This window comes from Callithrix jacchus, chromosome 5 (assembly GCF_049354715.1).
Source record: "Callithrix jacchus isolate 240 chromosome 5, calJac240_pri, whole genome shotgun sequence".
NCBI lineage: Eukaryota > Metazoa > Chordata > Mammalia > Primates > Cebidae > Callithrix > Callithrix jacchus.
Window position 1 is genome coordinate 12,300,120 of NC_133506.1, and position 15,712 is coordinate 12,315,831.

The following is a 15,712-nucleotide window of genomic DNA, read 5'->3' on the forward strand; positions in this document are numbered from 1 at the left end:
GTGGCAGTCCTTAACAATCCAAGACCACACTTTGGAACACCAGTGTTATAAACAGGATGTATCCGGATTTTGTTTTGACATTTAATCTGACAATCTAGAGAGTTTGGTTCATTTATAGTTATTTGTATATTTGGGCCTGTTTCTAGATCTCACATCTATATATGTCCTCTTTACAACACCATAGTGACAGGGCCTCCAATCACATTGTGATATTACGAGTATTTCTTTTTTCTTTCCTTTGGCCCTGGCTGCTTTTCAGCGAGCAGGCTTACCAAGATATTTGTTGCTCACCTTTCCTTCAGTTTTCTCCTACGGCACCTCCAAGGCTTGTTTCTCTTTAAGTATTTTACAAAAAAATATTTAAAGGTGGGCATTCAAGTACCTAGACATAAAACCGTAAGTTCAAAGTTCCTTTCCTTAAGTTCTTAAAAAATTCTGCTGAAAAATCTGATGCTCTTGATCAGAGCTCTTGAGGTTTTGAATCTGTTCATTCTCTCTGAAAGCTTTCAGAATGTTGTCTTTGTTCATCTTAAATTTTACTACCCTGTAATGAAAATGAAATGCACTATATTAAAGAGACATATCACCTGGGCGCAGTGGTTCATACCTGTAATCCCAGCACTTTGGGAGGCTGAGGCTGGCAGATCAGAGGTCAGGAGATTGAGACCATCCTGACCAACATGGTGAAACCCCGTCTCTACTAAAAACACAAAAATTAGCTGGATGTGGTGGTGCATGCCTGCAATCCCAGCTACTCAGGAGGCTGAGGCAGGAGAATCACTTGAACCAGGGAGTCGAAGGTTGCAGTGAGCTGAGATTGCATCACTGCACTCCAGCCCACTGACAGAGCAAGCAAAAAAAAAAAAAAAAGAAATGTAACAATAAAAAAGCATCTCCTAACACTGCACAAAGCATGACAACCCATGTATAATTCCTTTTACATCATGTTCATAAACCATGCAAAACTTAATAGGTTATTTGGGGATGCCGTTATGTGGCAAAATTGTGAAGGAAAGGATACATTCAAAATTCAGGGTAGCAGCTCTCTTCATGAGGATGAAGATGCAGTAGGAGAAGGGGTGGGGGGCATGGAGTGTCTGAAGCACTGTTAATGTGCTGTGGTCACATGAGCTGGGGGTGGAAACATGGGTACTCGTCAGTTTTGAAATACCTTACAAAATCTTTTGTATTTACCTAACTTCAGGTAAAATGATCCCCCTTGTGATGGACTCACCAGCTGCGATTCATAGGTCAGGATACTGGGATGGTGGCAGCTGGCTGCAGGTCTTGCAGGAGTGGCTGCAGTGGTCACTCACGGCTCAAGGGGCCAGAGAAGAACCACGGGTGGAGATGGGAATGGGGTAGTTCTAAGTTTGCCCTAAACCTGGGGTGTCCAATCATCTGGCTTCCCTAGGCCAAATTGGAATAACTGTCTTGAGCCTCACATAAAATACACTAACATCAGCTGATGAGCAAAAGGAAAGAACGAAAGAAAGGAAAGAAAGAAAGAAAGAAAGAAAGAAAGAAAGAAAGAAAGAAAGAAAGAAAGAAAGAAGAAGGAAGGAAGGAAGGAAGGAAGGAAGGAAGGAAGGAAGGAAGGAAGGAAGGAAGGAAGGAAAGAAAGAAGGAAAGAAGGAAGGAAGGAAGGAAGGAAGGAGGGAAGGAAGGAGAAAGAAAGAGAAAAAATTCAGCCAGACTTATAATCCCAGCACTTTGGGAGTCCAAAGTGGATGCATCAATCACCTGAGGTAAGGAGTTAGAGACCAGCTTGACCAACATGGTGAAACCCCATCTCTACTAAATACAAAAAATTAGCTGGGCATGGTGTCCCATGCCTGTAATCCCAGCTACTGGGGAGGCTGAGGCAGGAGAATTGCTTGAACCTGGGAGGCGGAGGTTGCAGTGAGCCAAGATTGTGCCATTGCACTGCAGCCTGGGCAACAAGAGTGAAACTCCATTTCAAAAAAGAAAAAAAAATCTCAATGTTTTAAGGAAGTTTATGAATTTGTATTGGGCAGCTTTCAAAGCCATCCTGGGCCGCATGTGGCCTGTGGGCAGCGAGTTGGACAAGCTTGCTCTAAGTGAAAGCACACATCTAATCACCCCTGGACCCATCATTATACCCTAACCCCACCAGGGAGTCATGTTGGGGACAGAATGGAGCTGCTCTCACTCTCCCACAACTCAGCATTTCCTGGCCCAGTCTGAATACTTAGCCTGAAAGTGGGCATGGCTGCTGAGACCCTCTCTGGTCACCACTCCCAAAATGTCTTCCACCTCCAGATGTGTTACTGAAAGAACAGACTCAGAATTTCATCACCGAAGTCCAGCATGGGCGCACTCTGTAACTTTTGAGGCCTCTGGGACTTTACTTGCTCCTCCCACATCCTCACAAAAGTCCTGCCCATCTCTCTGGTTCTCTGGGAACAAGGACTGATTGATTGATCAGTCTGCCGGGCACCTGACGATGATGCTCATAAACTTGTTGAATTTCTTAGAGTTGATTCCTTCCCTAGGTGATGACTTTTAATTAATTACTGTCAGCTTTCCATACCCGAGGCTTCTGTATCCTTGGATTCAACTGAAAATTGAAAATAAAAAACAGCTGGGCACGGTGGCTCAAGCCTGTAATCCCAGCACTTTGGGAGGCTGAGATGGGTGGATCACGAAGAGCTCGAGACCATCCTGGTCAACAAGGTGAAACCCCGTCTCTACCAAAATACAAAAATTAGCTGGGCATGGTGGTGCACACTTGTAATCCCAGATACTCGGGAGGCTGAGGCAGGAGAATTGCTTGAACCCAGAAGGTGGAGGTTGCGGTGAGCCGAGATCACGCCATTGCACTCCAGCCTGGGTGACAAGAGCGAAACTCCATCTCAATAAAAAAAAAAGCAAAAAGAAAAAATAATAAAAATGTAAATATAGAATACAGTATAACAAGTATTACATCTGTATCTGATAAGTCATTTAGAGATGATTTAAAGAATACAGGAAGATTATGCGGACGTCAGATCCAAATATTATACCATTTATTTTTTGAGACAGTCTCACTCTGTCACCTAGACTGGAGTACAGTGGTGTGATCACAGCTCACTGTAGCCTCAAACTCCTGGGCTCAAGCAATCCTCCCACCTCAGCCTCCCAAGCAGCTGGGACCACAGGCGTGCATCACCATGTGTGCCTAATATTTTTTAGATAAGGGGTGTCTCACTATGTTGCCGAGGCTGGCCTTGAACTCGTGGGCTCAAGTGATTTTTCCCACCTTGGCCTCCCAAAGTGTTAAGATTACAGACCTGAGCTGCTGTGCCTGACCCATTTTGCCAGTTTATATCAGGGACTTGAGTAGCTTCGGACTGTGGTATCTGAGGAGGTCCTGGAAGCAATCCCCTATAGATTTCGAGAAACGACTCTTCTTAAAGAGTAGCCCAAGAAGGAGGCACGTGAAGAGCAAAACTGTGTCCAGGAGAGCTTTTATTTGTACGGAACAGTTTTAAAAATACAGAATAAAATAGCTTTATCTCTACCATTATTCACAACATCTGGTCCAAATATTACATATTTTTAAAATACTTAAACGTTTAATGAAGCCATGTTAGAAAAACAATATGAAAATTCTTTTTAAAAACTCCGTAAAAGAATTACACATCTCAAAAAACAACCCCACCCCAAATACCCTCGGTATGCAAAATAAAAATAAAAAAACAAACAAACAAAACCCCAGAAAGGTATATATAGCCAAAGTCAGTCACAAAACTCAAGGAAAATATAGGCATCCCCACTGTTTTAAGAACAGTCAGAAATTTATTAAGGTGTCAAATGAAGATTGTTACTAACAGAAAAGGAGAGTCATTTGAACCGTAAGACGGCAACATGGGGAAGGGCGTCCCAAGTGCCTGGAAACACACACAGCAATGCTAAGGATGCGGGATGGTAGGGTGATGCTGAAACACCGTCAACACCAACCAGAAAGGACAGGAATGTCTGCGAAGCTGCTGAAAAGAGACTCCCAGTGCTAATGTGCTTTATGGGCAGATGCTAAACGCTGGCAAAACTGGGTGGCCTTCTTGCACTACTCAGGTTCTGACTGCAGGAGGGGCAGAGGGTGGTTGATGTCCTAGTCCCTGTATCTAAGTCATGAGGGGACAGAGTACCACAGGCAACACGTAAGTCCTTGGGCTCTTTTCTAAAGCCAAGGGGAGGCTCCCTGGAGAAGCGAGCTTTGTGAATGCTCGGGCCACAGGCAGCTGCACACTAGTGCGGTGTGCAGCAGGTGTGGCTGGGCATGCACAGCTGGCATCCAGCGACAGCCATGCCGGGCCTGTGCCTGTAGCGAGTGTATACCCCATGCATGGCCACTGCCCAGGATGCTGCTTCTTCTCTGGCCAGATGGGTTCTGGAATGAGGCTTCTGCTATCGCTCCATATTCACCTTCGATCTGGCCTGGCCACTCCCATGGCATCTGTATTACTGAAGATGAGACTTGCCAACTTTAAGTCTAAGTTGCTAGTACCAATATTTCAGCAGGGACATGAATGAAAGAAATCACAACTTAGCTCATGGTCATAAAATACACGTATGGGTAAATAAAGTATACACACATACTAGAGATTCATCAATGGAGAAATTCTATCATCACATGACATTGTCATGAAAATTATATCATTCCCTCCCTGGAAAACTGTGGCTATTATCCTGGGTAGAAATGTTATTTTACTATATGGAAATACTGCAATATTCATGCATAAACCAAGTTATCATCATGAAAGTCAGTATTCTACAGTATAAAGCAAAATCTGTGTGCGAATTTGTTACCATGAAAACGGGAAACCATCAGGACCCATGAGGCTTCATTCTGGCCGGCATGGTTAAGCCCCTTCTCCTGCCTTGATCAATCCCAAGAAACCAACTATAAGTTAGCACGTGAAATCCTCTTTAAAGATTCTGAAAGTAAACGTATCAGTGAATCTACATTTAACTCCCTAATGAGAATGAGAATTGCTTGCAAAGACTAGAGTCACTTCCCATTGTCTGTGAAGCAGTGCTGCGGGCTCCCCATCCCGCACAGTGACATAGCATCACCTCCTGTCCATATTAACACTCTCTAGGTTTCACGCTGGGACTGCCAACGCAAATGCTTCCTTTTAAGGACAGGCAGGTGACCTGGGAAGGTGGTGGTGGTAGGTGGTCTCTGTGGAAACTGGAGACGAACTGGCCTGCAAGGACATTCACATCTAATATATTTTAGAACGCTCTACAGGCAAAACCAAGTACAGTGGTGGTTCAAGGCCCCAGCAATGCAGGCCAGTGGTGAGAATGGGCAGTGCCACAACACAGACCATGTGCGGCCACTGTGCCCCCCAATACCCCCCCTTCAGGTATGTGCTTAAACCCAAGAAGCAGATGAATACATTCTTTTTCTTTCAATTACAAATTTTCCTTCTGTAGCATATTTTCCAGCAGAATAACCACTTCCTAAAATGGTGTGTGTGTGTTACATGTTCAAGTTTATTAGTCATTAGGGGACGTCAATCACTCAAGGCTGTGCAGAAAGTACCAGATTCAGCAGGGGCATCTTTGCCCTCTTTGCTCCCCACCTCCTATCCCCTTACCCCTCCTTGGACAGAATATCAGGTTGGCCCCAGTGGAATAAGAAGAGCAGGAAACCCTCATTCCAACAGTTGAAAGTGTAGGGCTTCCCTCCCCATGTGAAGGCTCACAGAGGGCACCCCACACACTCACGGAGTTGAAGCCTCCCGATAAAACCCAGCCCAAGGAGGGGCTTCAGAAGGGGGTGGGTTTCTGGATAACTGAAGCACACACCCTGAGTGTTATGCAGTGGAAGATGCCCAGTCAGCTGAAGAGAAGATGCCCCTGGATCACCACTGGCTCTCAGGCTTTTATTTGGGTATTTGGTCCTTCTGCTCACCTGGAGAGCTAGAAGATTGCAAATCTCTGGGATGTTTAGCAGTTTTCCCCATTTTCCAGAGCAGAGAAACTGGAGATGTTGAGCAAAATCCAAATAGAAGGAACTGAGAGCAACTCAGGGCAGGAGGGCCGCCAGCCTCGAGGGCATCCCAAGGCAAGAGGGATGGAAACCTTGAGTCAGTGTGCTTCTAAAGTATGCATCAAAGACACATTTAAGAAAACATACAAAATTAGATGTAATTTAGCATCTAAGTTCTTTACTTAATCTGCAGTAAGATTTTGGCAAAACAAAGCAGTGGCTCCAAGGTGTTCTTGCCAGAATAAACCTTGAAGCCCTGAACTTCGAGGAGTGAAGTGGCTACAGTGACATAGCAATGCTGCAAAGACAGCGCCGCAGCACTGCAGAGCTGAGCCAGTCTGGGGCCGAGGGGGACCGGAATGCACCGTGTGGACACCAGGCTGCTGAGAACCATGCCCTGCTGCTGGAGACAGGGGACAGGCAGCCATGCAGTCAACCAGAGCTCCACCAGGTCAACGGCGCTGAAGATGCGCCCCCTCATGAAGCGAGGGCACTGCTGCTTATCTCAGGCTTTTTCCTTTGCTGAAAAGCTTCAAACCAAACCAACAGGAGTCATTTCTCAGAAAGGATTTAGTGTTATTCATTAGAACTCTCTTAACAGAGACGGAGCCTGTTGGCTGCTTTTCTTACCTCCTTCGGCCACCACGCTCACCTGTAAAATCAAGATCTAATGGACGTGCAACATGGCAACCCACAGAGAGCCTCCTAAAGCCACGACTGCCAGAAACAACTTGCAACAGAAGCACGGGTGTGCGGGGCCGGCTGGGCCGACAGACCATTCCACATGGCGGCTCTGCGTGTTACCCCTACCCCGCCTCCCTTCTTCACAAAACAAATTCACGTATAACTTGACCCTTGGTTTCTGGGCTCTGGTCCAGTAGTCAGTTTTGATAAATAGATTAGGCATTACAGTATTTACACTTTCATGGTATCAAGCAATACAAAACACAACCACAACAATGGTTACTGGCCTTTAAAAGCCGTTATAGTAAGCTTCCCTGATGGTGTCCACAGCTTTACAAATGCTGGTTCTTTTCTTGATGGGGAGAAGGGTGGCGGCGGGGGGGACAAGGAAAAGGGATGCAAGGAAAGAGGGTCACATGGAAAACACTGATTTCCAAAATCTGCTATAGTCAATAACATTAAATAGGAATAAAACCTTGTAATTATAGACGCACGCGACAATAACATCCACATGACGGCAGAGCCAAGACGCCTGTCAGCTTGTCTGACTGGTGCCTTGTGCGGCACTCCATACTCATCACACCGGCCAAGAGTGACAAGTGCCAGATAAGGTGTCTCCGCCACTAGTGAAGTGAAAAGAGGCCAGTGTGCATGTGCTGGCCCAACCAGGGCCAGGGTGGCCAGGAGAAGACGCAGCTGAGAATCAGATATTGGCTTCAGGGTCCCTTCCTTTCCCCTCCAATGCCCCAAACAGATGTTCATTCAACATCTGTACAGACCTTAGCCACAGCCAGAGCTGGGCACAGGACAGCCACACCACTGTTTTCAAGTCAACAGCCTCCTCCTCCAGGAGATCAGGGACAACAGACTCATATTGGGCCAGTGTGAGGATACTGGTGCCCCTTGGTCAGAGGAGGTCTCTGCAGGCATGGACCACGGTCAGATGATAAGGAAGCAGGTCTGGGGCCTCGGAGAGAAAGAGAAAGCCCCTGGACCCTGGAGGCGGCTTACAGGAAAGCTGGCCCTGGGTGGTGGAAAGGAACTGAAGCAAGGAATCGCTGCAGATTTTAAATGCCCACTCCCCAGGGAGAACTGGAACTTCAAATCTAGTGACCATGGTCAGCAATGGACACTCTCAAGGGGCAAGGGGTCAAGGGATTAAATAAGGAGATAGGTGAGACACCGTATCAGGCACCATCATCCCCACAGCAGAAAAGTGATTCAGTCTGTCTTAGCTCTGGGGCGCAGAATGTAAATGTAGATATACAAACATGTATTTTACTTCTTGTTACCCAGCAAGGAACTACGGATACATGCCTCACTGCGGCTGGGCCACAGGGCACAGCGAAGGCTATCCTGTGGCCTGGGAGTCTTCGTCTGAACTCCGGCTGTTGTCACTTTTCCTGAGGCCTTTCCACCACGTGTAGCCCATGAAAGTTGGGCTGATGGGTAAGTAGCTGAAACACCTGTACTTTTTAATAATGTTCATGCCAAATGGCAAATTGTAGGACTCCATGCCGTCGAGAGATTTGTTCCCTTTGCCCACGCCCTTCTTCCATTTCCTGATTCCTCTTTCCTCTGGAGTACCTGTCATACACATCCCAAGACAAAACAAAGGAATGCTTTGTTTAGCACCTCAATGAAACTCCCGTTTCATACCACACACACACACACACACACACACACGCGTGTGCACGCACACACACGCGCATGCCATCCCACAGATCAAACCTGCCCAGATGACAGCAAAGAACACCTGAGGAGTTGAAGGCGCTCAACTATCCAGGTGCCCAAACCAGAAGCCTAAGAAGCACTAGCCCCTCCATGTCCCTCATTCAAGCAATCACCTAATGGCCTTCCAACCTCCCTATCCTTCTATGTGACCCATATTCTCAATTTTCACTGTTGGGTCCAGCCCAGGACACGTTATTGCTTTTCTGCTTCATTCTATTGGTCTCCCAACTGGTTATCTAGTCTTCTGGCTCATCACCTCCTGCCCCAAGTCTGTTCAAAAAATACTTTTCTAGGCCGGGTGAGGGGCTCACACCTGTAATCCCAACATTTTGGGAGGCCGAGGTGAAAGCAGCACGTGAGGTCAGGAGTTCAAGACCAGCCCGGCCAACATGGTGAAACCGCAACACTTCTCAAAATAAAAGAATTAGCCAAGTGTGGTGGTGCACACCTGTAATCTTAACTACCTAAGAGGCTGAGACAAGAGAATCGCTTGAACCTGGGAGGCAGAGGCTGCAGTGAGCTGCGATCATGCCACTGCACTCCAGCCTGGGCAATGGAGCAAGACTTGTCTTAAAAACAACAACAAAAAACTTCTCTGAAAAGTAAATCTGAAAATCTCAAATCTGAGTTTGCAAAACAGGGCCGAGTCTTTATTGTATCACACAATTCCTTCATCAATCAGTCACTGCGCAGTCACCCCCCAGTCTAGATAGACCCACACTTCATGCTGCTTTGCTCCATTTTAGCATGGGGCTGTGGGGGGACACACGGGTCATGTACCTGTCATGCTCCTGTGGGGATGAACGCCCACTGGCTGGAAACTCCTGGCCACTCTGCACCCTGACAGATGGGTCAGGGAGAAAGCTCTGAGCACACAGGACTCAGCAAGGAAGCTCATGATGTTTTTATATCTAAGCTCTGTTCTCTCATCTGTCTTTCGGAAATAAAGCTGACTTTAGTTTCCATCTGCCTGACTGCTGCACCCTCTCTCCATTCCCACTGGCTTAGGAGAAAGAGGGAGGTCCTTATGGACTCTCTTAAATCCAGTGCCTTCCATCTCTTCATGTTTGTGATTCCTTCTGCCTTGGTTTCCCCAGCAATCTCTTGATTGAGGATTTTTATGGAGATGGGTTGTTTCAAGGGGGAAATCTCAATAAAGCCTTCAAGCCTAAGAATAAGTATCACCCTTCCTTGAAGGCAGGGAAATCTACCAGTATATCCATGGCAGCATTTTACAATGGTCCACAGCAGCCACCTCCAAGGCAGGATGCAACCCCAAGCTCAGCACAGAACACATCCATAAACAGGGCTCATGGGTTTGGAGAGGCAGATGCCTCCAGGCACCTCTCATCAATGATCTTGGACCCCTAATCTCAGCCTTTGACCAAGGTCTTCTATTGCCTTTTGGTCTTGCTTGGCTGGAAGCCCACCTTAGGAATGACTCATTTAAAGGACAGGCTCCCCACGCAGAAGTGGTGCAGGCTGTTCCCACCTGTCTCAGATTAGATGAAAGCCACACTGCAGGCCCCTGGGCACAGGATGTGCAGGGAGGCAGGAGCCTGGGCTGTGCCCACCCCACTGCCATCTCACCACATGCAGGGAGCTCACCTGCTATCTCCCAAAAGTCATTCAGTAGGAGAAACAAAATTAATCAGTTTATTTAGCAAAAAATGGATTCATACATGGAGGCTGAGAGTGCCATTGCAACTGTTTTAGAAAACAGTTATAACCAGCGATGGCTTTGAACTCATTTACTCTTCCTGTTTCCCATTTCTATTTGGCAAAAAAGTAACTCATATGTTAAAAAAAAAAAAAAAGTGTGTTTGCTATATACCACGTACCTGGAATGGTGTTATCCAGGATAAAAGCCACACAGCCCCCTACAAACATAGCCGTCGTGAGAAGGACGTTCAACACTTGATCGATTCCTGTTATCCCTAGAAAGAGAACACAGCCATAAAGGTCAGTGCCACAGCAGGGGAGAGCCTGACTTGGGAAAGGGCAATGGTGTGGGCAGAACTCCGCCAATCAAAGCAGGAAAGTGCAAATTTCTTAGTTGTGCACGTGTAGATGAATTTTTGCCAGTAATGTTTTAAACTATGATGAATACTTTCAACAATAATCCAAAGGTATTTTCATAAGGAGAATTCTCAACAGTGATGCATACAACGTGAATCTAACAGAATGGTGTTCTCCCTACGAGGAATTGTGAAGCCGCAGGGGTGTAGTCTGTGGATTAAAAAATTCAAAATAAAAAAAAAAGGTAGTCATAGGCTGATAAAAAATTACAAAGTGAAGAAGATGACGACAAAATTGTTTCTGGCACCTGCAACCATATAAGAGTTTTCTGTATCCTGGGTTACCAATAAGTGCTTAGCTTCTCTTTAATCAGGAGCAACCGGATTTATAAAGATGTCCTCCCATGAATATGACATATTAAATGTAAAAAGTGCCAAGAATCTCATTTATCCACACATTTTCCGTATTGAAGATCGAACGAGCCTCAACAGAAAACCACAGGCACTGGTGAGGATGTGGAGAAACAGGAACCCTTGTATATAGATAGCAAAATGGTGCATCCGCCATGAAAAAGTTAGGCAGTTCCTCAAAAGGTTAAAAACTAGAAGTACCGTATGACCCAGCAATTCCACTCTTAGGTATATACCCAGGAGAAATGAAAACAAGTACTCAAATACGGCTCACATTGATTATTCATGAATTAAAGTATTTGTGAAATTGCTACACTAAAATTTATTTGTAAACTAAAAATGAATGCCCTTGGTGCCTTCATGGGCATACAGAGCAGTGAAAAATCTGAGCCATGCCACACACGTTCCCAGCTGATGTCAAACGAGCTGCCGAGCTGCCTCGTTCTGGCCTCCTCCTATAAATGAGAGTCTGTTTTGCAGACAATTGAGTGCCCTGTCTGTCATACTGTGTGTTTTCTGCTGGCAATCTCAGTGTTTAAAATGTCAGCCAAGTGGTGTGAAGTGCTCCCTCATGTTCCTGTGCATGAGGCAGCTGTGGCGTTTTAGAGAAGATTCATCCCAGCACAAGTGTAGCACTGCTGGTTGTGTTTCTCCAGCACTGGTTCAGTATTTGCTAATACTGTTTGTGGCAACTCTATGGAACATAACTTCATGAATAATGAGAACTGACTGTACTTGTACATCAACATTCACAATAGCCAAAAGGTGGAAACATCCCAAAAGTCCATCAATGGATAAAGGGATAAACAAATTATGGTATATACACACAATGGAATATTATCTGGTCATAAAAAAGGAATGAGGCCAGGCATGGTGTCTCACTCCTGTAATCCCAGCACTCTGGGAGGCCAAGGCGGGAAGATCACTTGAGGTCAGGAGTTTGAGACTAGCCTGGCCAATATGGTGAAACCCCGTCTCTACTAAAAATATAAAAATTAGCTGGGTGTGGTGGTGACTGCCTGCTATCCCAACTACTTGGGAGGCTGAGGCATGAGAATCGCTTGAACCCAGGAGGCGGAGGTTGCAGTGAGCCGAGATCATGCCCAGACCTGCAATCCCGCCTGGGTAACAAAGCGAGACTCCATTTCATAAAAAGGAATGAAGTACTGCTACATACTATGACATGGATGGATCTTGAAAACATGCTAAGGGAAAGAAGCCAGACTCGAAAAGCCCCATATTATGACTCCATTTATATGAAATACCTAGAATAGACTGTGAATCCATGGGAACAGAAAGCACACTGGTGGCTGCCAGGGACTGGGGGCAGGGGGTAATGAGGATTTACTGCTTCATGAATTTGGGGGTTTATTTGGAGGTAACAAAATGTTTTGGAAACTGGACAGAGGTGATGGCTGCACAACACTGTACTAGATGCCACCAAACTGCTCACTGTAAAGTGGTTAAGTTTGTTAAGTGAATTTCACCCACAGAAAGTCTATATATAAACAAACAGTCCTCAATTCTGCGCTGGCTAAGATGTTACCAGTAGCGATGGTTGTGTCTCGAGATGGTTCCTCCTCTCTACATTCTTCATCACACGGCAGTATTAAAAGGAGGAGTTAAAAAGGTTAATCTTGAATGCACAAGCCACATCGTTTTGCTCTGAGGATTTAATAGGATAGGCATAAAATAGTAGAAAAATGTGTTAAGTCTATGAAGTGGAGTTTCAAAAAAATTATATTAACAGAGCATTCGTCTATTAAGATAGACTAATGTAATCAAAAGGGTTTACAGAGAGGCATTCTCCCGAGGAAGACGGTCCCAATGAAAAACAGACCTTAGTATCCATGACCATCATATGAACACGCCAGTGGGAAGCCCACAGGGCTTCCAGGTAACTGGTGAAAAGGGAGACTCAAGAGAAATGCATGTACAAATCTCCACAATAGTTCCTGAAGGTCCAAAGTCCTCTCCAATGGGCAAAGAGCCGAGCGTGGACTGGAGGCTGTGGTTCGAGCTCCCACTCCAAGATGCAAAGCCCGTTGCTTACCTGTGACAAGAGGGTTCTGTCTGAGGTAACTCGGAAGGACGAGTCCAAAGAAGATCGAAAATCCAAGCACAAAGAGGTTCCGGGAAGAATTCAAATCAATGAACTGCAGGTTGGAGAGGCCAACAGCTGTGATCATTCCTGGAGAAAAACACACCAGATCACAAGCTCCAGCACCACTGCAGTGTGTACAGCAGACTGCTCAGGGCCGGCGAGGGCAGGCTCCCCGGCGCCCCTTCTCTGTCCAGCAGAAACCAGGGAGACCAGTGCAGGGACAGGAAGGGGGATGTGTGGGGTTGGACTGTGGCCACCCTGGGCTCTGAGCCAAATGACTCTTGGTCTAAGCACTATTTGGGCTCATACGGAGCATAAATACCATGTGGCATTTTGTCAAGTAGAGAACTAATGACATTGGTTCCCTCTCTATACAAACATTTTGATTATAAACAGGGAGACCTACCCAAATATGTGGTGCATGTCTGGTTATTACAGCTAAATGGCGCAGAAATCAAATGCAGAGTCCCGCTGTAAAAACGGTCAGTTTTAAGTAGCCCATTCAGAGGGATGGTATTTGAGTTAAGTCAGTCAGAAATACCAAAGAGATTAGATTTAATCTAAATGTTCATAGCACAGTAAGATCTTATTGTTGGTTTCATCTTTAGCATAAATTCAACTCAGAGAGTGATATAAAGTTTTCATTTTTTGAAGGCATATCCTTTGTTATTTTAAAATAGAAATTTATCATTATCTTCTTACTGAAGGGAGGCAGCAAAAACACCATGATCCCGATTAAAAATCCATAAAAGTAAAGGAAAAAGCCAGAGAGAGGAGTTTTACCAAAGAGCGTGCAGAAAAGGGCTCCCAGCACAGGATCTGGAAGGGAGGCGAAGAGGGCGCTGAACTTCCCAATCATGCCGAGGGCGAGCATGAGGGCCGCTCCGCACTGTATCACGCGGCGGCTGCCGACCTGCAGGGCACATAGGAGGCCAGGAAACAGGGACTGATCTCCATGCCGCATCACCGTAAATTACCCAAGAACCCTGAGGAGAGATACCCATGGCCTGGCTTGCAACCTTCCCCTTCTCCTGGGCCAACTCTTCTCACCTCCACTGTGGGGACCCTGAGGGTCACCCTCGGCATCTCCATGTCATGATGATGCTCCCTGCACTCAAGCCCCGGGTCCACTGCCCAGGCACAGTCGTCATGGGCGGGGATGACCCTGTGTCTTGAATGCAAAGGCCACGCTTTGCCCCTGCCTACCCACTGGCTTCCCAGCACCACATGTCACCAAAGAGACCTTCCCCAAAGCACTTCAGCCTCAATGCCAATTTCCCCACACCAGAAATCAGACCAAACCCCCAGACATTTCCGGAACCTCCTCTCCTGATGGCACAATTCCCATGAGAGGTGGCAAAGAGAAAGACCTATGGGTGAGGACATCTGGAGCCTGATAACAGGCTCTTCTCCTGGCCTGCCTCTGACTCTATGGTTGGGCAGACCCACAGCCTCTAGGATCTCAGGGTCATCTCGGTTATACATAAGCCTTGTGGTTTTGCTTTGAGAAATGGGACCTGCATGAAACCACCTGAATGGTAGCTGGCACACACTGAGCCATCTGAGGGCCACCCACCTGGGCCTGGCTGCCTCTGGCCTTCCTGCACCCACTCGTCCTCCATGCTGCCATGGAGTGACCTTTCTAACACATGGAACTGGGGAGGTTGATCCCCTGCTTGCATCCTCTGGTACTCATGAAATAAAACCCACTTCTCAGGCTCTTTCCAAACACTCCAGGAAGGCCTGGGCCTGTCTACCTGGACATCCTTCGCTGTGGCCCCTTCCTAGCCAGATCCCAGACACATCCTTTTAAACATCATCCAAATGCTCCACAGAAAAGCATCCCCTGACACCAGGACTCTTCCCCATTAAAGGCTCCCAGAGCACCACATAGGGCGTTATCTGCTACTACTGATCTCTGCCTCCCCGCAGCTTCTGTCTAGCCTGCTGTCACCCGGATAGTAGGAGGTGGCACTGGCATCTGGCTCAAGAATCCTGCACTATGGGCCCCTACTCTCTGCTGCCTCTTCCAGGAAAACACGCAGAGGATGTAAATTGGGTAAAGGAGGTTTCAGAGTGTTTGGGGGAATGTCCACAAGGCTTTATGTATGACCCCAGTGAGGAGCAGAAGAGGGCTGCTTAAATTTTAAGTAAAAATGAGATGAAATTTTAAATGCAATTCCCCCTGTACACTGGTTGTATTTCAAATGCCCACCAGGCAATCGTGGCTGGTGCAGCTGTGTGTGACATGTTGACCACTGCACAAAACTCTCAAAGGACCAGGGTCAGCCAGTCAAGCATAAGCATCAGAGCCTGGTGTGAGGCTGTGCATGTGGGAGACGGCCGTCCAGCTGGACTCAGTCACTGTCCCACTGTCCCTAGCCTGCCCCTCCTCACCCCACAGAGGGCAGGGAAGCAATGGAAAAGATCACTCAAACTGACAAATCAAGTAAAAATGACTCATGCTTGGCTGTTAATAGGTAATAAGGAAGGCTGTCATTCACTAATGGCTCCATCTTTAGCAAACATTTTTGAGGAACTACTATATGACCAACACTTGTTAGACTGGGGCCGGTGAATGAAGGATGAATAAGTCACAAATTTGATTAAATAATCTCACTGCTATACTGTTCTGCTGTGGGGGAGCGCAGCAGCAGGGAAGAGAAAATCTGAAAATTTAGGGCAGGTTGTTGGAGACTGTCCTGAGGGGTGAGTAAGAGTTTACTGGAGGAAGAACATCCAGGCAGTCTATGTGAA

The 15,712-nt window shown here is 46.6% G+C and overlaps 1 protein-coding gene across 10 annotated transcripts in view; it reads right to left on the bottom strand.

Annotated features, from left to right (window-relative positions):
- Positions 1-3,454: 3,454 nt before the first annotated feature.
- Positions 3,455-15,712, bottom strand: part of SLC23A2 (solute carrier family 23 member 2) — a 140,304-nt gene continuing 128,046 nt past the window's right edge. For all 10 annotated transcript variants that reach the window (XM_078371321.1, XM_035298317.3, XM_035298311.3 and 7 more), the window contains 4 exons: positions 13,739-13,868; positions 12,905-13,042; positions 10,264-10,359; positions 3,455-8,275 (listed from right to left, as the gene is read on the bottom strand). In XM_078371321.1, the coding sequence (XP_078227447.1) occupies positions 8,040-8,275; positions 10,264-10,359; positions 12,905-13,042; positions 13,739-13,868 (600 nt within the window). In that variant the 3' untranslated portion in view covers positions 3,455-8,039. The remainder of the gene's footprint in view (positions 8,276-10,263; positions 10,360-12,904; positions 13,043-13,738; positions 13,869-15,712) is intronic.